Source organism: Berghia stephanieae, chromosome 1 (genome assembly GCF_034508935.2).
Source record: "Berghia stephanieae isolate SIO BIC M18660-M18661 chromosome 1, UCSD_Bste_1.3, whole genome shotgun sequence".
Taxonomy (NCBI): Eukaryota; Metazoa; Mollusca; class Gastropoda; order Nudibranchia; family Aeolidiidae; genus Berghia; species Berghia stephanieae.
This window is the reverse complement of record NC_088360.1, coordinates 20,537,426-20,561,425: the sequence shown is the minus strand read 5'-3', so window position 1 is coordinate 20,561,425 and position 24,000 is coordinate 20,537,426. Positions and strand designations below refer to the sequence as shown.

General features: G+C 37.6%; 2 protein-coding genes across 2 annotated transcripts; one reads left to right on the top strand and one right to left on the bottom strand.

The window, feature by feature from the left end:
* Positions 1-743: 743 nt before the first annotated feature.
* On the bottom strand, positions 744-23,863 carry LOC144970158 (carboxylesterase 3A-like). Its single transcript, XM_078909473.1, has 3 exons — positions 23,484-23,863; positions 3,255-4,587; positions 744-1,055 (listed from the first exon to the last, which is right to left on the bottom strand). The coding sequence occupies exons 1-3, from the start codon at positions 23,752-23,754 to the stop codon at positions 875-877; spliced, it is 1,785 nt and encodes a 594-aa protein (XP_078765599.1). The 5' UTR covers positions 23,755-23,863; the 3' UTR covers positions 744-874.
* Positions 14,227-20,172, top strand: LOC144963459 (uncharacterized). The gene is given in 4 exon segments (XM_078897542.1): positions 14,227-14,459; positions 15,890-19,332; positions 19,334-19,804; positions 19,806-20,172. Coding segments are annotated over 3 exon segments (4,281 nt in total). The 5' UTR covers positions 14,227-14,459.
* Positions 23,864-24,000: the final 137 nt, after the last annotated feature.

Genomic DNA, 24,000 nt, shown 5'->3' with positions numbered 1-24,000 from the left:
GAGCAGAGCACGGGAAAAAAATTTGGAGAACAGCTGGAAGCATGAAAAAGTGGGGACTGGCTGAAACTAGCTTGTGTACATGTGGATGCCCAGAGCAGACGGTGGAGCACATCCCTAGAGAATGCCAGGATGGGCCCAGCTGCACTGACCATGACCTAAGAGTCTGCTCCACAGCTGCTTTGGAGTTGGTTCGGTGTTGGAGCGACAAGCTATGATGATGATGATTACAAATACAGAGAGATTTCAGGGACAAAAAACCAAACCAAACCAAACCAAAACAAAACAAAACAACAAAACATACTTTTAAAAAAATATATTTATATAACAAAATTCAATTTGATAATTTAATCTCTATGTTTGAACTTACGTTTTCCTGAAATCGTGAAATCATTCCTTCCGGTGGATCCCTTGGCTCAGTTGAATAACCAACCATGGATTCAAAAAAATTCCCGACGTCCTCGGCGTCAACACTCGAGCAATTGATCATCAAAGAGCCGATTGGGTTTTCGGTGGCGATGTTAAATCATCTGTCTTATTTGACTCAAAACAAGTTCCATGAGACTGAGTGATAATCGTAAATCTCCTTTTGGACGAAAGTACTCAATTAGCATTGATCGATGTATTCCAACCGATTATTGCCATATCCACTTTATCATAGATTTGTGTAAACTTGCAATAAACATCTCTACCATGTTGTCCACTTGCTTTTAAAACAGAGCCTCGTTGTTTGTTCTTCAGACGAAAAGAGTTACTTTCCGTGACACAATTCAATACGAAGCAGTTGGCAATGTGAATGATGAGAGTCCATCCACCTCATTGTTGTGAACCAAGTGATGACTCTCGAGACGATCATGTTCTTAACATGCTCACGTCTTTATGACCCATTGTTTGATTTGACCAAACTTGGAAAAGTTTTATGCCAAAAGTCTGTCGTCTCCTTCTTCAGGAAACTTCCAACATATGGATTGAGGTTAAAATTTAGGTAGTTAGAATCGCAAGCATCATACTTTGGCCAGCTACATCCTAAGGTACCCCTCAGAGCGTGTCCCGGATTTCTGTAAATAAAAAGAACAAAATAATGATGAATTATGATTGGGTTGTTTAGGTGTTAAGCATTCAATTTATAGTTATGAGTGTGTGACATTGGTTACGTATACATATTTTATTAATTGAGAATAATATAATGCATGGTTAATTTTAAGGATGAAAATTAAAATTTAACATTAGAATCACTCTATTGCATCTGAGATGCGTCAGAGCTAAATTTTCCACATGATTATGGATAGATTCTAACCTTATAATTACTTCGGACTTTTTTCTTCTACCTTCATACTTTTGTCGGCAGCTCAAGTTGTTCATGTAACACAATATTGAAGAATAGTTTTAAGAAAAAATAACTAAAATTCTGTTATTTCTACGCAGGTTTTAATTCATTGGCTTTTAAAAACAAAACAAATATCTCATTATTTATCTACTATTGAGCCACCTAAAATGTAGACATAATGCGTCCTGTGACCAAATTCATTCGATATCGAGCTTTGACAGATGGTAAATGATGCAAAACACAGTTGTCCTGTTGTTATGCCTTTTGGTAAAGCACTGTACATACATTACCATTTGTGAATGAGTACCTGGATGTAGGCCGTGATTGATACTGTAAGAATGCCTGTACAGTAGTGCGGGGCGGTCCTTGGCAAGCTTAAGGACCACGGTCCTACGGTCCCTGGGAAATGAAAACCGCAAGGACCGGTCCTAGGACCGGTCATTTTCGACATTGAACATTCCTGAGAGACTGTCGGAAGTTCGAACCGTTTTGACCTTTGAAACCGTGGGATCGTTCATTCTTGAACCGTTAAAGACCGCTACAAGATGAAAACCGTGGTCTACAGGAGTAAAACACACGGAGTAGTCACACTCATTTCAAGTTGTAACCTAATTAGAGAAGAGGGGTGATGCCTTCTTTATTTGCTCACCGTACTTCATTGTTACTTCGATAATTTAATAAAATTTGAAATTTATCCCCATAAACGGAGATAATGGCATCGCCCAAGGCGTTGATCGAGTTGTTCGTGGCGTTGATACACACACGCAACTCCTACCCCCCCCCTCCCCACACACACACACACACACACATTAGAGGGCAGCGAGCATTGAAGAGTAAGAGAGAGACGTGAAGTTATAATAAGAGGGGGTGGATGCGGTAATAAGTTAATAAGTAATAAGTGGTGTCCATGGTGACTTTTCGCCAGATCTAACAAACCCAGCTACCCATTCACTGCTGAGTAGACAGGGACTCAGAAAAAAACTCGACTGCACCCGGGATCAACTGAGCTATCGGGGTCCCCAAATATTCTATTGGACTTTTTTAAAATACAGACGTTATAACTGGGTTTTTTGGAAGGAAGAAACTAATGAAACTCATATTATTTGATTAGTTAAAACACTAAACGAAATTTTAATATTATTGTATTATTTTAAATGACAACAATGCGATAGAAAGGAGTGTGACAAGAGATGGACAAAAGAAAACAAAAAATCGGACTTGCTACTTGCTAGGTTCGACACACACACACACACATACACACACACACACACACACACACACACACAAACACAAACATCTTTAGTAGTCACATGCATTTCAAACAATAACCCATTATAGAAGAGGGGTCATGCCTTCATCATAGATCATTGTCATTGCGATCATTATGGTGAAGTAAATTTTGAAATTTACCCCGTATAATGGAATCGTCCAAGGTGTGTGCCTCCTGTTCCCCCCATCTCACACACGAAAGGGCGGTTTGCGGAGTGGAGGGAGGTGGTCGTCTGCCTCTATGGTCGTCTGTGTCGTTTAGTGTATGGCAAAGGGGGGTGGGTGTGATTAATTAAGTGGGATGGCTGGTGATTGGTGGAAGATAGGCAACCGAGCCAACGAATCGCTGGGGAGGTAGTATGGCGCGAGACCGTTGAAAGGTGATAAGAAGTGAGGACCGCCGCCGGTCTTCCACTATCGGACCGATCCTCGGTTCACAGCTAAAAGACCGTGCGACCGGTCCAAGGACCGGTCCTCAGCGCGGCACTACTGTACAGTACAGAAATAACGTTTTGTAGGCGAAGTTTAAAGACAAGAAGTCAATATTTAGTTCTTTATGAGCTGCTGGAAAAGTAAAGGAAGCATGCTGAAACACTACTAATATCATCAATCTGCGTTATGTATAATTTCACATTTGTTAACTTTTAACATTTTAACCTACCCGGAACGCGCGAATTCACCGATAATTGACAGGAACATTCGTTTTATTTCCCTATCGTCATCATCAAAAAGTTCAGGCTTGATTCCAGCAAGGACGTATGCTTCAACATAGTTTAAATCGATGTCAAACCAAAATGCCAAATCTGCCTCGTGAGGCACTCCTTTTATAGATCCTTTTATGAATCTTGGGAAATAGTTAAAGTAGAGAAGATAAGAATTACACGAGTCCCGTCTTGAGGCAGTCCTGACTAGATCCATACACGGCATAATGCTATCCAAATCAATCATAAATTTACCATTGACATCTTCAGGAGAATACCTTGTCTCATAAAAATCATTAACTCGGTTCATGATGAGATCAACATTCTCAGGAGTTTGTCCTGGCGCCATTGTATTTAAATAAAGTCTTTTAAAGCGCGTCACAAGATGAGTGAAAGCTGTTTCCTGTTCATCCAATGTCAGTTTATCGTTTTTATATATTTCATCTTTTGCCCACTTTACCAAGTTATGTCCAACTCCGACTTCATTGTTGACAATTGATACTAGGTATGTAACATCAAAGAATCCTATAGATTCGAGATATTTATCATCACTTAAAAGTTGAGCGGGTGCATCTGGAACAAAGTCAAAGTCTACTCTGGGTACAAATTGCGTCTCTGTCATATTAAAAGTGGGATATGTTGCAATCCGCGAAAGGGGCAGCTTTCTTAGACAATCAATGACGCTCCTACTTTCTTGGATCCCGATTTTTGAATAGATATCGTCTTTCCAACATCCAAAACACTTTGCAAAGGCCAACGCGTGTGACTGGGCGTTGACAGCTTGAGAATATACTGAGGTGACGCCTCCACTGAGTGCGAACACTCGGGTAAAAAGCCCTTTTGCTTGTGGTGAAATAGCTTGATATCCAACTGAAGTAGCGCCTGCCGATTCTCCTGCAATTGTAATGTCATGGGGGTCTCCACCGAATGCCCCGATGTTGTCTTTGACCCATTTGATGGCTAGTGTTTGATCCCATAGACCGTAATTTCCTGGACCGGCTTCATTTTCCATACTGAGAAATCCAAAAACATTGAGTCTGTAGTTAATTGTGACAACAATAACGTCTTGACTAATTACAAATGATTTGCTGTCATGAATAACGCCCGCACCCCAGTGGAAAGCGCCACCATGGATATATACAATGACTCTTCTTAGATGACCCGAGGCATCGATGTCTTTAGCTTGAATGTTCAAAATCAGACAGTCTTCTGTGAAACCCGTCATTCCAAAGGTGAATTCATTAGGATGTGGGCAGAGTATGGGAGCATCCTTTGTTGCATCAAACACGCCACCTGCAAGAGGAGAAAAATTGTGTCTATTAGGTGGTAAAAATGTTATAACTCATTTAGATTTAAAGGCTGTTTGTGCTTTGTTCTATTTCTTATGCAAAATGCCCTAAATCTTCAACTTTAATTCGAATAAGGAAACAATTTCTTCAACTTAAAAAATCCCAAAAAATCACACAAACGATTTTTGTTAAAACATTATTCAATTTACCAAAAAATTATGAGTGACCATCTTGTCTAAAAGTGAGCATTCAAAACATATTTGATTTCATGCACTACAGCTTTTAATTTCTCTGGCAATATCAACATTAACTTTTATCAATTAATTTCCTGAGTAACATTCTACCCTCATTTCATATAAAAGAGCGATCTAGATTATTTTAGGTGATAGTTCTCCAGTCTGGCTCGGTGCTCTAGTTGTAATAGGCTCTTCAATCACATTCTCCTTAGCTACTATTAATTATCTCATGTCTCATTTTATATTACGTTTCGTGTTGCCCTTCGTCAGCGATTCTCTTTAAAAAGCGCTTTGAACATATTAACCTCTTGATTACATTTTTTGTGAAGACAGTCTTTGTCTGATGGTTCGTATAGTTGCATTTTATCAATAAAATAAAACAAATTACATTTACAAACTACAAGGCCGACTTTAGAAAAAGGACCCCCACCCCCTCCTCCCAAAAAAGACATTTAAAAAAAACAACAAAAAAAAAACAAAAACAAAAACAACAAAAAACACAACCATAAATCAAAATATTTCTCACTACAGTAGATGACTGGAAAAACTTCATAATTCTTTAAAATTAATTGTTTGAGACGACAAGGGTGACAGCAAAAAGATAATTTGTTGCTTTGTTCACCGGTGACCATGTATCGAATTCACATGGCGACACCCCTTTCGTTGATTAATGGTAAGGCGTTTAACTATTAAACAAAATTTCTCAAGTTCAAATCTGCATAGAGACGTTAGATCTATTTTGAGTAAGTTTGAACCTATGATTATTCAAAATATATATCAACATCGATTGACTCGAGTAATATTAAGTGCCTGACATCGTGTTATTTCGGACATTTTCGTATAGATAGTATGCGCTTGGCTTAGAAGCTCATAACATTGCCATCCTGAAGTATAACGGACCAACACACAAAACTGTGTGTATCCATGAACGTTTATAGTCAGGTTAATACAGTTCAGTGAGCATTACTCATAAACGCGGATGGCAAAAAACAATAACAAAGACCTGAGTGACGTCATCTTCGAACTATCTATTTATAGATTCACAGACATCACCAAATTAGGACAATGCCATTTCTTACGTGTCGGTGATAACGACTGATTAAGTTCAGATCGGGGTCAGCGTGGCTCAGTGGTACGGCCTTTGCTTCGTACCCGATAGGTACCGAGTTCGATCACCCGCCGCTGCGCTGTGTGGCCTTGAGCAAGCCATCTCGCCCTAGCTCAGTTTTCGGCGCTGCATTGCGGCTGATGCCTGGGTTATTCCAGTCTCCCCTTGGAATAGACCCTAGAGAATAATTTCCCCTATGGGATGAATAAAGGGAATTTTATTTTCATTTATTTTTTTATCATAATTTGTAAATTCGAAAAATATTCGTTTTGCATCATCGATTCTAAAATCCATTTTCAAAGAGAGGAGGAGAATATAAAGAAATTGGATTTACATATCCAGCTTGGTGACCGACTTGGTACCTACTTTAATCTGTTTTTCTATTAACAATACTCTTCAACAGTCGTAACGTCACTTCCTTCCTAATGACGCATGGTAACTTAGTAACACTGGCTCTAAACTATCGGAACAATGGCGGACGCCCGTATGAAATATTTCTCCGGCGAGCATAAAAGAGTAACCAGAGGAAAAAAACACATAAATTTGATCATGTTTTGACTTTTACACATTCTGATCACAAGGCATATGAAAAGTTCTAGCCAGCATGAAGAATAAAAAGTAATGATTTTCTTTGTTTAGAACCAAGATGGCCGCCGTTGCCGGGCAGCGTGACATCAGACTACTGAATCCAATTACCTGAATCGAATAAAAAATGTTCATCCTAATGTCGGTGTAGTTTTAACCTGCACAAACGAAACGAATGCATTTGTTACACGCTGTACTCTCCTCTCTGATGTATCTCTTCATTGTTTGGTGGGTAAATATTCTGGACGGTCGCATAATTGGACGCGCTTGTGAACTATTTTAAAATGAACTTATATATAGGCAATATCCACTAAACGTGTTCAAAGTGCTTTTTAAAAAGAGGCGCTGACGAAGAACAACTAAAAACATATAGAACTAGACATGATGCCTCTGAGGCGCTAATACAATTTTTTTTCAGACAGAGACAACGCTGTCAAAGACCAGGTACTCATTTTATCCTGAGTAGCTAAGGAGAATGTGAGTAAATAGCAAATTACAAGGATTCAACTATGCAGCGAGCCAGACTCGAGAACTATCACCTTAAACAATACGTTTTTAAACGAAGATTTTAGGATTTGAACCCAAGACGCTATGCTCTATCACGGTTCAATCCAAATATAATTATTCTCCATTCAATAATGTTATCGTCTATCAACAAATCGATACAATACAATTCTATTGATTTACTACAACATTAGCAGCCTTTAACAAACTATTTAAATTGAGCTTTATATAGCGCAATATCCACAAGGGGTCCCTGGTCAACAGCAACATTTAACATTTAGGACGGGACATGACGCCTGTTAGGCGATATTACAATTTTTCGGACAAAGACAACGCTGTTAAGGGCCAGGTTCTCATTTTACACATGAGTACGGTGAGAGAATGTGAGTAAAGAGCCTTTTCCAACTATGCGCCGAGCGCGAGGCTCGAACCCAGGAGCTTCCGATCCGAAAGCGAGTGCCATACCACTAGACCACATAGCCGCACTATAGCCAAACTATTCCAGTGTGTTATAGGAGTCGAACCCTAAAATCATTGTCTCTACATAAAACCTTTTAACTAACGACTCACAATGAGTTCATTCTCCATCAAGAGATTTAATTACCATATCACGCTAATTAAAAAGCATTTGAAATTCTTATTCCAGTTCTTTTGCTAGTTTCTCAATTCCTCCTTATTTTTATTCCATTTACCCAGTAAAGGTGAGTCGACCAGGCACTTATGTTGATAACGACAAGAGATGAAGTGAGTAGGAAATTGCCAGAAGACAATAGAGAATATAAACTCTTCCCGGCCAGGCTGAGTTGTCGTATCAGCTAGGTCGCGGGTTCAAACCCCCATCACCGCCACGAAATTTTTATTCTCTATTGTCTTCTGGCACTTTCCTACTCACTTCATCTCTTGTTTTTTTTTTTCCATTTACCCAGCTCTTTGCTCATTTTCTCATTGTCCCATGTCCTTTCTAATATTACTACCGCCCCCCCCCCCCCCCCCCCCCCCCCCCCCTTTTTTTTTTGACCATCCAGCGGTGATAGGGTAGCAGGGACTGTAGGATCTGGTGGGAAGTACTTTACTATAGACTGACGTCCTGTCCGAAGGTAGGCAAGCAATTGCTAATGGTCCATTTCACGCGCTATAGAAACCGGGATAATGTGTTATAGGTATGTGTCTTGAATAAATTGATAGTGAAAGAAATTGACTCTTTACCTAGTCGCCATAAATACTTTTTAAATGGATAAGAAAATAAGGTCTGCCTTTAATTTGAAGGCTAGGATCAGATCACCCAAATTGTAGGGGCCGAGTGTGTTCATACTCATTGTTGTATACTCTCAAACCAACGCTAAATATTGTCTATCACAACAATGTAAGGTCAAAGCCCAAATTGCATTCGGTTATCACACCTTTAAATAATGATTATTATGTGTAGGTATGTTGGTTCTGCCAGATAATAGTAACGCTGATTATACCCATTTTGGTGTGTGTTGTTGCAATAGTAGTAGTAGTAGTAGTAGTAGTAGTAGTAGTAGTAGTAGTAGTAGTAGTAGTAGTAGTAGTAGTAGTAGTAGTTAGTATAGTAATAATAATAAATAATAATAATAAATAATAATAATAATAATAATAATAATAATAATAATAATAATAATAATAATATATAATAATAATAATAATAATAATAAATAATAATAATAATAATAATAATAATAATAAATAATAATAATAATAATAATAATAATAATAATAACAATAATAATAATAATAATAATAATGATGATGATGATGATGATGACTTGACTTGACTTCACTTAGATGCCTTTCGCGTCTCGACCGAAAGATGGGGTCGCCTTGGCTGTTTCCAGTATTTCCTGTGTGAGGTGTCTCCAATATTGCCGGTCCTCTGCTAGGGTTCTCAGATTTTCAAGGTCCCCTGCCGTTATGAGACTAATGCTTTGTCCAAGTGTTGTGAGGCTTTTGTTTAGGATCACAGGGAGTGTTGTGATCGGTCTTCCTCTGAAAAGGTTCCCGTGTTTTTGGAAGTATCCCGACATGGCTTGGTTAGCTGGTATGTTTTTGTCCCTGCGTAGTATGTGACCGAAAAGTTGCCATCGTTGTTGTAAAATGTCAAGGGAGATTGGTCTTTCTTTTGTGATCTTATAGAGTGATTCATTTGAGATCTTTTTTGGGTATTTGATGTCCAGTACCCTTCTTAGCTGTGTGCGATGGAAGGCATCCAGATGTTCTTCTTCGGATTTTGTCAACGCCCAAGTGCCGCAGTTCTACAGAAGTACCGGTTTTACAAGAGCACGGTACAGTTTCAGTTTGGTTTTTCTCTTTATTTTGTCACCTCTTATCCATACATTGGTGAGTTTACTGAGTGCGGCCTTTGATAGCTGTTTTCTTCTTTGTACATCCTCGGTGTCTCCAATTAGTGAGCCTACTTTCTTTGTTCTTTTCCATTCCTCTTTGTTCCTCGATATTGTTGTAAATTCGGTTTTATTGGCATTGACTTGGAGGTTATATTTCATGAGGGTATTTTGTATGATGTCTATATTTGCTGGTGTTGATCCAATACAATCGACATCATCTGCATAGGCGATTTCTCTAGGGATTGCATTCTCAATATGAGTCGTTGGTTTTGGAATGACTTTTCGAACTTCTTTCAGAGCGTGTTCTAAGTATATTGTGAACAGAATCGGGCTCAGACTATCTCCTTGGGGGGTCCCGTTGTTACTTTCGAACTGCGTCTGTTTTGTGGCCCCGTATATCCTTGGTTGTATCTTTGTGTTGCTGAGGAGAAATCGAATTATTCGGAGATCGTCTTCGTCTACTATGTCTGTTAATATTTCCAAAAGTTTTCCTCTGTCGATCGTATCAAAGGCTGCGGACATATCGATTCCGGTTATTGTTATGGATATGTTTTCTTTGAGTGTCTTTGCTGCCAACCATTTATGTGTCCATACAACGTCCGATGTGCTTCGGTCTTGGCGAAATCCGCTTTGGCTATGTGATAGATAATTTTCTATTTTCGGTCTAATTCTGTTGAGGACAATAGTTGACAGTGTTTTTCTTATGGTATTCAGTAATGTTATTGGGCGCAGGTTGTTTACGGGTCCTTTCGTTTTTTCCTGGTTTTTGTATTGTAATTAGGACACCGCTGTTTATGTCCCAGTCTTTGTGTGTTGAGAAAGTTTTGTTCATTATGTTTGCAATGCTCAGATCCAGGGAGAAGGTACCGTATTTCAGCAATTCAGCGGGAATTTCATCATCGCCTGGGGATCTGTTATTGTTTAGCCACTTTATGCTGTTTCTAACTTGTTGTGATGCGGTTGTTTAGGTCTCTAGGGTTTCCTGAGAAGGGCGATATTTGTGAGACTTGTTTGTGAAATTTCTGCTGGAAGTGGTCAGTTACAATGTCAAGGATATCGTTGGGATTTGTTGTCTGTTTGCCAAATTTATCCTGTAGTTTTGGGTTCTCGAATGGTTTTCGGTTCAGAGATTTCGTCGCTTTGAACATAGACGATGCGTTATTTTTGGACTTTTCCTGTTGACATTGAGCTTCGGCTCAGTGGATAGTCTTATGTTTCCATTTATTCACTGTGTGGAATCTTTAATTTTTACCTGATGTGGACTAATCTTAATATTGGAACTTTTAACTTAAGATCTATTAAAAGTAACATTCGAAAGGAACAACTGTGTCAAGATTTAGAAAGTTATAAAATCGATGTGTTGTGTTTACAAGAGACGAAGATCCAAGATGGCGTCGACCAAATAATAAATGGTCACAGACTGCTGTGCTTTGCTTCCAGTTCACCTCACTATGGATGTGGATTTCTCATAAATAAAAACTGCAGGGATTCGACTAGTGACGAATGGAATGTTTCGGACAGAATATGTGTTCTTGAGCTTAAGTGTAAGATCAATTCAAGGAACCAGAATAACAATAACAAAGACGATCACGGTAAGAAGACGTTCACTATCTCAATCGTAAATGTTTACGCACCAACAAGTCAACGCGCAAAACAATACCCAGAGGAAACTGATAAATTTTACAAAGACCTAGACGATACACTGAACAAAATAGGAAACAAATCAATATTAATAATTGCTGGAGATTTTAATGCCAAAGTAGGAAAACGTCTCGACAGTGACACACTATGTTAAGGATCATACTCAAAAGGAAAACGTAACGATAACGGAGAAAAATTAGTCCAGAACAGAGAAAACTTTTCATAACAAACAGTGCTTTCAACCACCCATCAAGACACCAGACAACATGGGTAGGACAAAGGAAAGACCAAACCCAAGACAAAATGATAACAATACACATAGTCAGAGAAAGATATTGATTTTTCTTATGTGAACCTCCAACTAATTGCAACATAAATATTTTTGTGTCAGATTGTAGAATGTAATTCACTGATTGCAATGATCCATTGTTTACCATTATAGAAGGGTGCTAACATAATTAAATTTAACATTGAAAATTGAAAAAAATAGCAAATGTGGTAAAATTGATACAACTGAAGCAACATACCTGCACAATGGTTAAAATTTTAAAAAGCAAACCGCATTCCCCCCTCCCCCTACCCATCTTTCTGGCTCATCCATCAACGTCACGCGCGAACAATGGGGGATTACCCATAGATATACACCTTGTACTACCAGATCGCTTGCGAGAATTGGCGGGGTTACTTTACGTCACTAAAAAATTACCGTGACGAGCACGCGAGCTTGTTCTTCGGTCGGCCGCCATAACTTGGGGCAAAGTGAGGTGTATGTGTGTGTTTGTTACGGTGTGTTTCGCCTTATTTGAAAGTAATAATAGTAAGAGTATATAGTTGAGGTTAAAAAAAAAAGACAAAACAAGACGTGCTATTATTATTATTAATTATTATTATTATTATTATTATTATTATTATTATTATTATTATTATTATTATGTTATTATTATTATATTATTATTATTATTATTATTATTATTATTATTATTATTTTTATTATTATTATTATTATTATTATTATTATTGTTGTTGTTGTTGTTGTTGTTGTTGCTGTTGTTGTCGTCACTGTCATCCCCCCCCCCCCCATTATTATTGATGGTGGTAGTAGTAGTAATATAGTAGTAGTAGTAGTAGTAGTAGTAGTAGTAGTAGTAGTATAGTATAGTAGTATAGTAGTAGTAGCAGCAGCAGCAGCACAGCAGTAGTAGTAGTACTATGCGGCTATGTGGTCTAGTGGTATGACACTCACTTTCGGATCGGAAGGTCCTGGGTTCGAGCCTCGCTCGACGCATATTGAGTCCTTGGAAAAGACTCTTTACTCACATTCTCTCACCGTACTCAGGTGTAAAATGAGTACCTGGCCGTTAACAGCGTTGTCTTTGTCCGAAAAATTATAATATCGCCTAACAGGCGTCATTTCTCGTCCTACATGTTAAATGTTGCTGTTGACCAGGGACCCTTTGTAAAGCGCTTTGAGCACGTTAAGTGGATATTGCGCTATATAAAAGCTCAATTTTTTAGTAGTAGTAGTAGTAGTAGTAGTAGTAGTAGTAGTAGTAGTAGTAGTAGTAGTAGTAGTAGTAGTAGTAGTAGTAGTAGTAGTAGTAGCGTCGTCGTCGTCGTCATACTACTAGACTACATAGCCGCGCATCTAAAAGCCCCACTCTGACACTAGGATAGGATCTTATTTATTTTTTAAAAGAAATATGGTGGGTTATAATAATAATAATAATAATAATAATAATATAATAATAATAATAATAATAATAATAATAATAATAATAATAATAATAATAATAATAATAACAATAACAATAATAATAACAATACTACTACAACTAACTACTACTACTACTACTACTACTACTACTACTACTACTACTACTACTACTACTACTACTATATAATAATAATAATAATAATAATAATAATAATAATAATAATAATAACAACAAGAAAAACAACAACAACAACAACAACAACAACAATAATAATAATAATAATAATATAATTAATAATAATAATAATAATAATAATAATAATAATAATAATAATAATAATAATAATAATATAATAATATTAATAATAATAATAATAATAATAATAATAATAATAATAATAATAATAATAATAATAATAATAATAATAATAATAATAATAATAATAATAATATTATTGTGATGACTATGATGATGATGATGGTAGTAGTAGTAGTAGTAGTAGTAGTAGTAGTAGTAGTAGTAGTAGTAGTAGTAGTAGTAGTAGTAGTAGTAGTAGTAGTAGTAGTAGTAGTAGTAGTAGTAGTAGTAGTAGTAGTAGTAGTAGTAGTATAGTAGTAGTAGTAGTAGTAGTAGTAGTAGTAGAAGTAGTAGTAGTAGTAGTAGTAAGTAGTATGTAGTAGTAGTAGTAGTAGTATAGTAGTATAGTAGTATAGTGTAGTATTGTTGTTGTTTTATTATTATTATTTATTATTATTATTATTATTATTATTATTATTATTATTATTATTATTATTATTATTATTATTATTATTATAATAATTATCAATATTATTATTATTATTATTATCATCATCATCATCATCATCATCATCATCATCATCATCATCATCATCATCATCGCCACTAATTTCTCAAAAAGCAAAATTACACAAACATGCATTCATACATTATCATGAGGCTAATAAGGTAATTAATTTGACTAATCTATGAAAAGTAATTTTGCTGTCTTTAGGGCTCTAATATGGCATTTGTATACACAACAGGAATGCACCATATTGATGAATGAATTAAACACAATGAAAGACAAATGAATATTTAATTTACGGAGATGTAAATTGCAATAGGTAGGTGTATAATATTATAAACATTTTGTGATTTGCAATGTTAACCATTGTCTCCTTAAAACTGTTTGATAACAAATGAATGAAAACCCAACACGCCACTCCCCATTTCCGGTATAGGTTGCCTCAAGTATGAACGGCGTCGTATCGCGTGCTAAACGTACATCGCAAGCGATCTGGTAGTACAGATGTATATCTATGGGATTACCGCATCCCACGCATGTGGCCAAATATGGCTACACAAAGATAGACAAAATATTATTATCATTATTAATATTATCATTTTATTATCGACAATGAAAATAAAGACTTTGAATTTTCGTCGATTTATTGTGAAACATATGGATGAGTTTTTGGGAGGTTTTATTCTGAGGGTTATGATTTAGTAGTGATTGGTCATGCGAAGTTAAATTTGTCAATTTTTCATGTTTTTGATTGGCCACATGGATTTTTTTTTTTTTTTTTTTGGCCATCTCCCAGTCCGTTAATAGAGACTATCAAGTCATTCTCGCACATTTTAATGTAAATCTAAGTCTGTTTTCAGGATTTCTGTTTTTCTCAAGTGTGGTATCAATTCAATGACTTATTTCAGTACAATGCAAGGTAAGAAGTATGTTTATTTTTTCATTAAATCTAATGTTCTCAATTTAATAACTGACCTAGAATTCAAAACTAATCAATTGAAGCACTCTCTCAATAAACATACAGCTGAATTAAACAATAGTGTCGAGCGGAAGTCTCGATGATACCTCAAGTCATCGGCCACCAACACTCAAAACTTCCCGAACTCGATGACCAAGGAAAAGTCGGGAATTCCCGAGAAGTAGCACTTCAACTGAGCTTTGGATGGCTTTTTTGTATTAAAACTTAAATACATTAAATAAATTCACTTTGTATAATAATAAAACATTGATACCTATAACCATTTTGATCTATTTACGACGTTTGTGTTTTGTTAGCTGTTTAAAATATGATATAACGTCAATACCCAATACCAATGACTAGGTATTGAATGAAAGCACCGATGACTAGAGCGATGCTCGAGACTTTTTTGAGTCTCGAGACTCAAAAAAGCATCGAGACGCAAAAAAGTCTCGAGCTTCGCTGGAATCATCGCCGACGAGAGATGGGTGAACAATGCAGATAGTACACATTGTTAGTAACGCGTGCGTCGCTCGCGCAGTATAGTCTCGAGACTCGGGACTCGGGACTCAATACGAGAAGCATCGACGACCAAGATTCTCGAGACGAGAAAAGCATCGAGAACTAAGTGGAGGTCGGGAAGTTCTCAGTCGTCGATGACCTGACTTCTCAAAACCTAAAGCATCGATGACCTTTTGGTGACCCGGGTGCCCTCCCCTATTAAACAATACTTTACAGTGTTATATGAAAGTAAAATGAAAGTATGGAAACCCGTTGGCGTCATGTTTTACAGATTGAAGAACATACTGCGTTATCGGCGACCTATGTTGCGATGAATAAAGTGTTAGCATCTACTGCTTATCCAAATGTTTTATATGTTTTAGATACATAAAATAAATAATTACAACATTTTTTCTAGCGCATTTCCAAACATTTACCATGCTTAATGCGCTTCATGATATTTCAATTTATCCCATTGACCAAATGGAACCATATTTAGATTTCATGCAGCATCAATTGCCTAAAACCAAGGACACGTTCACACCTTAGTCAAGTGGGGTAGTGTGTGTTAATTGTAGAGAGCGGTGGGGGCTGCCTGAAGCCTGCTGACCAAAGACGGAACGTAGGCACCAGAATTGTCCACGATCACTTTCACTCATCCGACAACCGATCATGCTTAACAACGCTTGACTTTTGTAACAATACCTCTGTCTCTGAGCCACTAAACCGCTCTCTATAAATTATATTTTCATTTCTTTATCTGTTGTTTAATGTTTAATGTTGCCTTCGAAATCGTTTAAATTAATAGTCATCCATACAGTATTTGTAACTATTTAGTAAACCTTTTTTGTCGATGCTTGATTAAAGACAAAATGAAATTTCACTTTCAGATGACTGATATTCAACAACAATGTCCTATTTGCCACGAGGAATTCATTAATACTGATGTTATAACAATTCTTGGGGAAAAGGGCTGTGACACCATTAATAAAGTTAGTGTTAAGAGAAACGACAATCTAAAACTGATACCTGGCTCCAAAATACATCGGCGATGTCAGCAACATTACACGAATAAAAAGAATGTTGCTGCAGCAGCTCTAAGACATTACAACGCTAAGCAGTCAACACCCTCACTACGATCAACATCTTCGTTTGATGTGAGAAATGAATGTTTGTTTTGCGGTCAATATCTCTTTAAGAGAACAAAACGGAACCCTGATGTTTTCCCTGTTAGGACTGAAAAACAATTTTTGCTCTCAATTAAAAGTAAGTGTAAAGAAAGGAAAGACGAATGGTCCCAGATGATTTTAGGTAGATTAGAATACTGTCAGGATTTACATGCCTTAGAAGTCAAATATCATCAACAATGTAGTGTAAATTTTAGGACAGACAAAGATGTTCCATCAGAATTTGCGACTCAAGCAGAGGTTAAAAAGAATCCATCTCGTGGCAGGCCAGTAAACAATGAGTGTAAAGCGGCATTTGACCATGTCATAACTTATTTGGAGCAAATTGGGGATGAAACAGTTACGATATCTCACCTGATCTCTGAGATGGAGAAGTATGGATCAAATGCGTATTCTCCATTTTATTTGAAGAAAAAGTTAAGAGACCATTACGGAGACACCCTTTTTATCTATGAAAAAGATGGTTTGCCAGATATTATTTCTTTGAGAGAAAATGCTCAAAAGATTATCCATGCTTTTCACCAAACTCAAGAATGTTCTACAGCAGAGGATGAAAAAACAAAGATAATCGAAACCGCTGCAAAATTGATAAAATCGGACATCAAGGCCTTAGAGAGTAGTAAAGCATTTTATCCAACAGTGGATTCTATTTCACCAAAGGAAGCGAATGACGCATTTTTACCTTATAGCTTAAAGTTATTCTTGAAAAGTTTGTTTGAGCCGTTGGAAAATAGTATCATAACATCATCTCTGGGCCAGGCACTGATACAGGCAGCAAGACCCAAGTCATTGCTCACGCCACTTCAAGTTGGTCTTGGTATCCAAATTCACCACCAGACTGGATCGAGGCTCCTTGTAGATGTTCTGCACAAGCTTGGTTTCTGTTGCGCGTATAATGAAGTGAGAACATTTGAAAAAAGTGCCGCCTTGGATTCTGGTAAGGATGTAAGCCTTTCATGTGATAACGCATTTTTGCAATTTGTAGCTGACAATGTTGATCATAATATTGCAACAATCGATGGTCTCAACACATTCCATGGCATGGGAATGATAGCAATAAGTTCACCCCCATCTGCGATTACGAGAAAAATTCCCAGAAAAGATGTTTCAATGGAAGAAATCAGGGAATTAGCGAAAATTAAAATTCATTTTTCTAATCCAAAAGATCCTTCATCTCCCATTCTCTACAAGCCAAATTCAATACCCAACTCTCAAGATTCTCTTGCCAGTATTGATATTCTATGGAGAACCTCTTGGATTTTCAACTCTCGGAGACCAATGTGGTCTGGATTCATGCAAGCACTTGTTGGAAATAGAGTTTGCACAGAAACATCTGGTATTGAATTCCTTCCAATCATTGATCTGAAACCAACTGATGAATCATGCATATTATCAACTCTGAAATTCTTGTCATCACAAGCAAACAACTGCAAAACAACACCTGTCATTACCTTTGACCAACCATTATATTGGAAGTCCAAAGTGCTAATGTCAAGAAATGATGACAGCCTACATAACATCGTGTTGAGACTTGGTGGATTCCACACAGCAATGAGTTTTCTTGGTTGTATTGGAAAGGTTATGGAGGGATCGGGTATCGAAAATGTCCTCAAAGTGATATATGCTCCTAATTCTGTTCCCTTTATCATGAATGGAAAGGCCTACTCAAGAGCAGTCAGAGCCCATTGTCTTTTAGATTCCGCGCTTCATGCTGTTATTGTCAGTGATATTTTCAATCTAAATGTTTCCGTTTCAACTCATTCAGTTGAAGATGAAGCCAATGCCGACGTATTCAGCAAATATGTGCCAGGGATTTCAGATATTATTTATGAAAATCATTTAGATCAAACCACACCTGAGAGTTCTTCTGGCTCAAGAGAAACCCGCTTTGAAGAAATTAGTTCATTGGTCGATGGAATAATGGACAAAAGCATTGCCATAAATAACCTTGAAACGAATCCAGTATTTCAACACATCATGTCACAGCTACAAGACAAAAGGGAAACTTCTTTAGATAGGACAACATCACGATTGTGGTTTCTGTATTTGGACATGGTAAGAATCCTGCGTGACTTCATCAGGGCTGAACGCACTGGGGACTGGAGACTTCACTTGTCAAGTCTTTCCAAAATGCTACCTTTTTTCGCCTCGTGTGGACACAACCTCTATCTAAAGTCAGGGTATATCTATTTAACATCGTTGCTTGACCTAGAAACATCTCATTCAAATGTCTATAATGCATTTATGGCAGGTCATCATGTGGTTAGATGCAACATCAACAGTTGGACAGGATTATCCACAGATCTTGCCATTGAACAAAGTTTAATGAAAAATATAAAGTCTCAAGGAGGTCTCACAAGGGGCAGGGGGATGGATGAGAGTCAAAGAGCGTTGTGGATCATGTCAATGCCCGCATGTGCCGAGATCACTTCAGCATTGACCAAATTTGCAGGTCATGGAATTCCAAATGACCAGCTTCATAAAGATACTGGCCTTGCACGACGCCAAAGAGACAACAACGATACTAGGAAACTCTTTCAATATCTCTATGAGAGAAATCCTTTTGTCGGGGAAAATGAATTGCGTAATATATGTACTGGTCACATTGCTGACTCATCAGTCAATGCTCACCTTGCTCAGGCATTAGGGGACAGCATTATCTCTGGTATGATTGGTGAGAACGCTCTTATTTTTTCGTTTAAAAGAAAAAAACAACTCATTAACATGGCCACTAAAACAATATGCCACGTTGAAAAAAAGACTCTGCATGTTGACTCAAAACTGCTATTCCAGCGGCTCACAAGCGTTGCTGAAATAACAATTGAAAACAAGGAGAACATTCTTGATTTTGAGCTCTGCTCTTTTCCCCCAGCACTGTTTGATTCGACAGGTTTGCCTCTAGAGGCAAGGAAACCATCGCTTCGGGATGCTCTGTGCAGTCAATGTGAAGGAGGAGAAATTACTGGCCTGCCAGATGGAGATTATTGTTTTGTTTTAGATGGTGGTTCTCTTTTACAAAGAATTCCTTGGAATCGTGGTTCAACTATTAATGACATCATCACACAATATTGTACATATGTTGCATCTAAATACAGATCTGCCCACATTGTTTTCGATGGATACAATTCTTCACTTTCTACAAAAGACAACACACTTGAGACGAAATGGAGGAGCAGGGATAAAAGTTAATTTCGACTTAAATTCTATCCTCCACACATGCAAAGAAATGTTTCTGGCCCATAAGAGCAACAAGGGACGTTTTATAACTTTCCTCTCTGAAGCTTTGAAAAAATCAGGCCATTTTAATGTACATGCAATTGAGGATGCGGATGTTGACATCGTAATGACAGCTCTCGAACAAAGCATAAAACGAGACACTGTAGTGGTTGGAGAAGACACAGATCTATTATGCCTTCTGAGTGCCCATTTTCGACCCAGTCTTAAAAATGTTTACTTCACATCAGCCAAACAAGGTGTAAGAGTGTGTTGTATTCGAAGTATAAATGCATCTCTTGGAATCAATTCATGTAGACTACTTTTTGCACATGCATTACTTGGATGTGACACGACATCTAGAGTCTATGGGATAGGAAAATCTGTTGCTTTAAAGAAGCTAAAAAAAAGAAGAATTTCAGACAATCGCAGATATTTTTCTGAGCAGTTCGTCACAAAAAGCCGACATCATCAATGCAGGGTAGAAGGCTTTGCTTTTAGTCTATGGATTAAATTACCAGTCCCTGAATGAAGCAAGGATTCGACGTTTCAAGGACAAGGTTGCCAAGTCTGTTGTCTATGTTGAACCACAAACTCTGCCTCCAACTTCTGCTGCAGCAAAGTTCCATAGTCTTCGGGTCTATTTCCAGGTACAACAATGGCTTGGCAAGTTTGATCAGCAGTTGGACCCAATAGATTGGGGTTATTACGTCAAGAACAATCGTCTGACACCAATTATGACAGACCTACCCCTGCTCCAGAAACCTTGTTAGCTGTTGTTACTTGTGCCTGTAAATCTGGATGTACCAGTCTTCGTTGTAGTTGCAGAAAACATGGACTTAAGTGTACACATGCTTGCTCTGGCTGTTTTGGAGAGACTTGTTCAAATACCGAGAAGATGAACTTGAATTTCAGCGATGAGAGCAATGTGGATATAGACGACCAATTTTAACACAGTATGGCTTATATTTGTTTTTATTCTTGAGCATAATTCATCAACACCACTCTGGGTGTCTATCCCAGCTATTTTTTTTCTTTTCTTTCTTTTTAATTTGATTTCGTCAACATGTAAATGACTGTGATTGCGAATAGTGTGTGTGTGTGTGTGCGCGCGCGCGTGTGTGTGTGTGTGATGGGGGTGGGGATGGGGGCGTCTTCTTTGGCAACATTTCGATAAGCCTAAACAGTCAATGTATTCGCGAAAAAAAAATTCATTGTTACCTTTTCACAGATGTATCTACTTTTTGTTTGCAGCAAATATTTAATTACAACGCTTATATATTTTAGGTATAAGGGTATTCTATGGAGGAAAATGTTAATAGTCCTTACTTTGTAAATACATACCAAACAGAGCGCGTTAACCATCGTAAGAAACTATCGAAATAGACCTGTGCGGGTTTCCGTCAATGCTCTAAACGTTTATCAACCGTGTCATCAGTAAGGGGTTAAATGTGCCGCTCGGTATGGTAACTGATACAATTCATGCGTGCCGGTCTATGGAATCGCAGTTTGGAAAGTAATACATTTTTGTAAAATTAAAAAAAAATATTTTAAAATAGTTAGCACCTTTTTATAAAAGTAAACAATGGTTTATTTTACTTATTGAATCGTATATAATTATATGTTAAAGAAATAATTTATGTTGCAATTAGTTGGAGGTCAAATTATATCTTTCCCTGACTAACAACCAAATAGACTATATCATATGTCGACACCGCCATAAACACTACTCAACCAACTCGCGATCATACGTTGGTACACTGCTAACATCCGATCACAAACTTGTAAAAACGAATTTCAACATAAATGTGTACAGACAACGAAGACAGAAAGGTAAAACGGCAGTCAAAATAAACACGGCAAAAGTAGTAAATGAGCGAGAATGTCGCATTCATTACCAATATGAACTTAACTCAACTTACTTACTTACTTACTTAGATGCCTTTCGCGTCTCGACCGAAAGATCGGGTCGCCTTGGCTGTTTCCAGTATTTCCTGTGTGAGGTGTCTCCAATATTGCCGGTCCTCTGCTAGGGTTCTCAGATTTTCAAGGTCCCCTGCCGTTATGAGACTAATGCTTTGTCCAAGTGTTGTGAGGTTTTTGTTTAGGATCACGGGGAGTGTTGTGATCGGTCTTCCTCTGAAAAGGTTCCCGTGTTTTTGGAAGTATCCCGACATGGCTTGGTTTGCTGGTATGTTTTTGTCCCTGCGTAGTATGTGACCGAAAAGTTGCCATCGTTGTTGTAAAATGTCAAGGGAGATTGGTCTTTCTTTTGTGATCTTATAGAGTGATTCATTTGAGATCTTTTTGGGGTATTTGATGTCCAGTACCCTTCTTAGCTGTGTGCGATGGAAGGCATCCAGATGTTCTTCTTCGGATTTTGTCAACGCCCAAGTGCCGCAGTTATACAGAAGTACCGGTTTTACAAGAGCATGGTACAGTTTCAGTTTGGTTTTTCTCTTTATTTTGTCACCTCTAATCCATACATTGGTGAGTTTACTGAGTGCGGCGTTTGATAGCTGTTTTCTTCTTTGTACATCCTCGGTGTCTCCAATTAGTGAGCCGACTTTCTTTGTTCTTTTCCATTCCTCTTTGTTCCTCGATATTGTTGTAAATTCGGTTTTATTGGCATTGACTTGGAGGTTATATTTCATGAGGGTATTTTGTATGATGTCTATATTTGCTGGTGTTGATCCAATAAAATCGACATCATCTGCATAGGCGATTTCTCTAGGGATTGCATTCTCAATATGAGTCGTTGGTTTTGGAATGACTTTTCGAACTTCTTTCAGAGCGTGTTCTAAGTATATTGTGAACAGAATCGGGCTCAGACTATCTCCTTGGGGGTCCCGATGTTACTTTCGAACTGCGTCTGTTTTGTGGCCCCGTATATTCTTGGTTGTATCTTTGTGTTGCTGAGGAGAAATCGGATTATTCGGAGCTCGTCTTCGTCTACTATTTCTGTTAATATCTCCAAAAGTTTTCCTCTGTCGATCGTATCAAAGGCTGCGGACATATCGATTCCGGTTATTGTTATGGATATGTTTTCTTTGAGTGCCTTTGCTGCCAACCATTTATGTGTCCATACAACGTCCGATGTGCTTCGGTCTTGGCGAAACCCGCTTTGGCTATGTGATAGATAATTTTCTATTTTCGGTCTAATTCTGTTGAGGACAATAGTTGACAGTGTTTTTCTTATGGTATTCAGTAATGTTATTGGGCGCAGGTTGTTTACGGGTCCTTTCGTTTTTCCTGGTTTTTGTATTGTAATTAGGACACCGCTGTTTATGTCCCAGTCTTTGTGTGTTGAGAATGTTTTGTTCATTATGTTTGCAATGCTCAGATCCAGGGAGAGGGTACCGCATTTCAGCAATTCAGCGGGAATTTCATCTTCGCCTGGGGATCTGTTATTGTTTAGGCACTTTATGCTATTTCTAACTTCAGTTGTTGTGATGCGGTTGTTTAGGTCTCTAGGGTTTCCTGAGAAGGGCGATATTTGTGAGACTTGTTTGTGAAATTTCTGCTGGAAGTGGTCAGTTACAATGTCAAGGATATCGTTGACTTAACTCAAGTCTATGGAAAATCAAGCAAAACAGCAATCTAAACAATGAATGGAAAGAGACGCAAGCGGCAATGAAATATGCGGGGGAAGAAAGTGCAGGCTCTATTAATACAACTAAGAACAAACCAAATAGAACGCCTAACATCGCTATTAACGATCTATCGCGGCAACAAAAAGAACTTAGGATCAGGATACAAAACACGAAAGACTCGGAAGAAATAATAAACCTGAAAACAGAACGAAACAAAACACTGCATTCAATTCGATCACTTACAATAAAACACAGAAACGAGGAATTAGACAAAAAAGTGGAAGACATAGAAAAGTCCACAAATAATAATAATAGTAATAGTAATAATGAAAATAATAATAATGATGATGATGATGCTGATGATGTTGATGATGATGACGATGATGATGATGATGATGATGATGATGATGATGATGATGATGATGATGATGATGATGATGATGATGATGATGATAATTATATTATGTTTATGGCTATATGTATAAACTCACCAATCTTAGGATGTGGTTGTGGTTTGGCAAACCTGAGATCTCCCAATGGAGGTTTGGCGTAGGGAATTCCTTTGAATGAGAGATAAGACAGTCCTGTGTTCTCATCGACTTTCCTTACACCTTGGATTTTACCGAATGGAGATTCCACCACAATATTCGAGGCCATAATTGATGTTACACAACACGAAGAAAAGAAGAAATACACAAAGAATTTTGAAAGGGTGTTGCTGTCTCCAGAACAAGCTATTCTTTTCACAAATGCCATTTTCATAACTTGAAAGTACGGTAGCAACGTTCTTGCACTTTTATATAACCTTCGGTGATGCCATTAGATTTGAAATCACAGGTAGGTGTTTCATGTGTTGAGCTCGGCAAGCTGTTTATAATGGAATTACACACCTTAAAATATGTGTGGTGTACAAACATATTTCTTTAACCTTGACAAATACGCACACACACACACACACACACACACACACATACATACACACACACACAAACACACACAACATACACA

Bases quoted from the DNA above. Each gene is read 5' to 3' on its own strand.
- LOC144970158 (XM_078909473.1), bottom strand. From the start codon at position 23,754: ATGAAAATGGCATTTGTGAAAAGAATAGCTTGTTCTGGAGACAGCAAC. The intron at 4,588-23,483 runs GTGAGTTTATAC...CTCCTCTTGCAG, and splicing joins ACAACCACATCCTAAGATTG to GTGGCGTGTTTGATGCAACA. The intron at 1,056-3,254 runs GTAGGTTAAAAT...TTTTATTTACAG, and splicing joins GGTGAATTCGCGCGTTCCGG to AAATCCGGGACACGCTCTGA.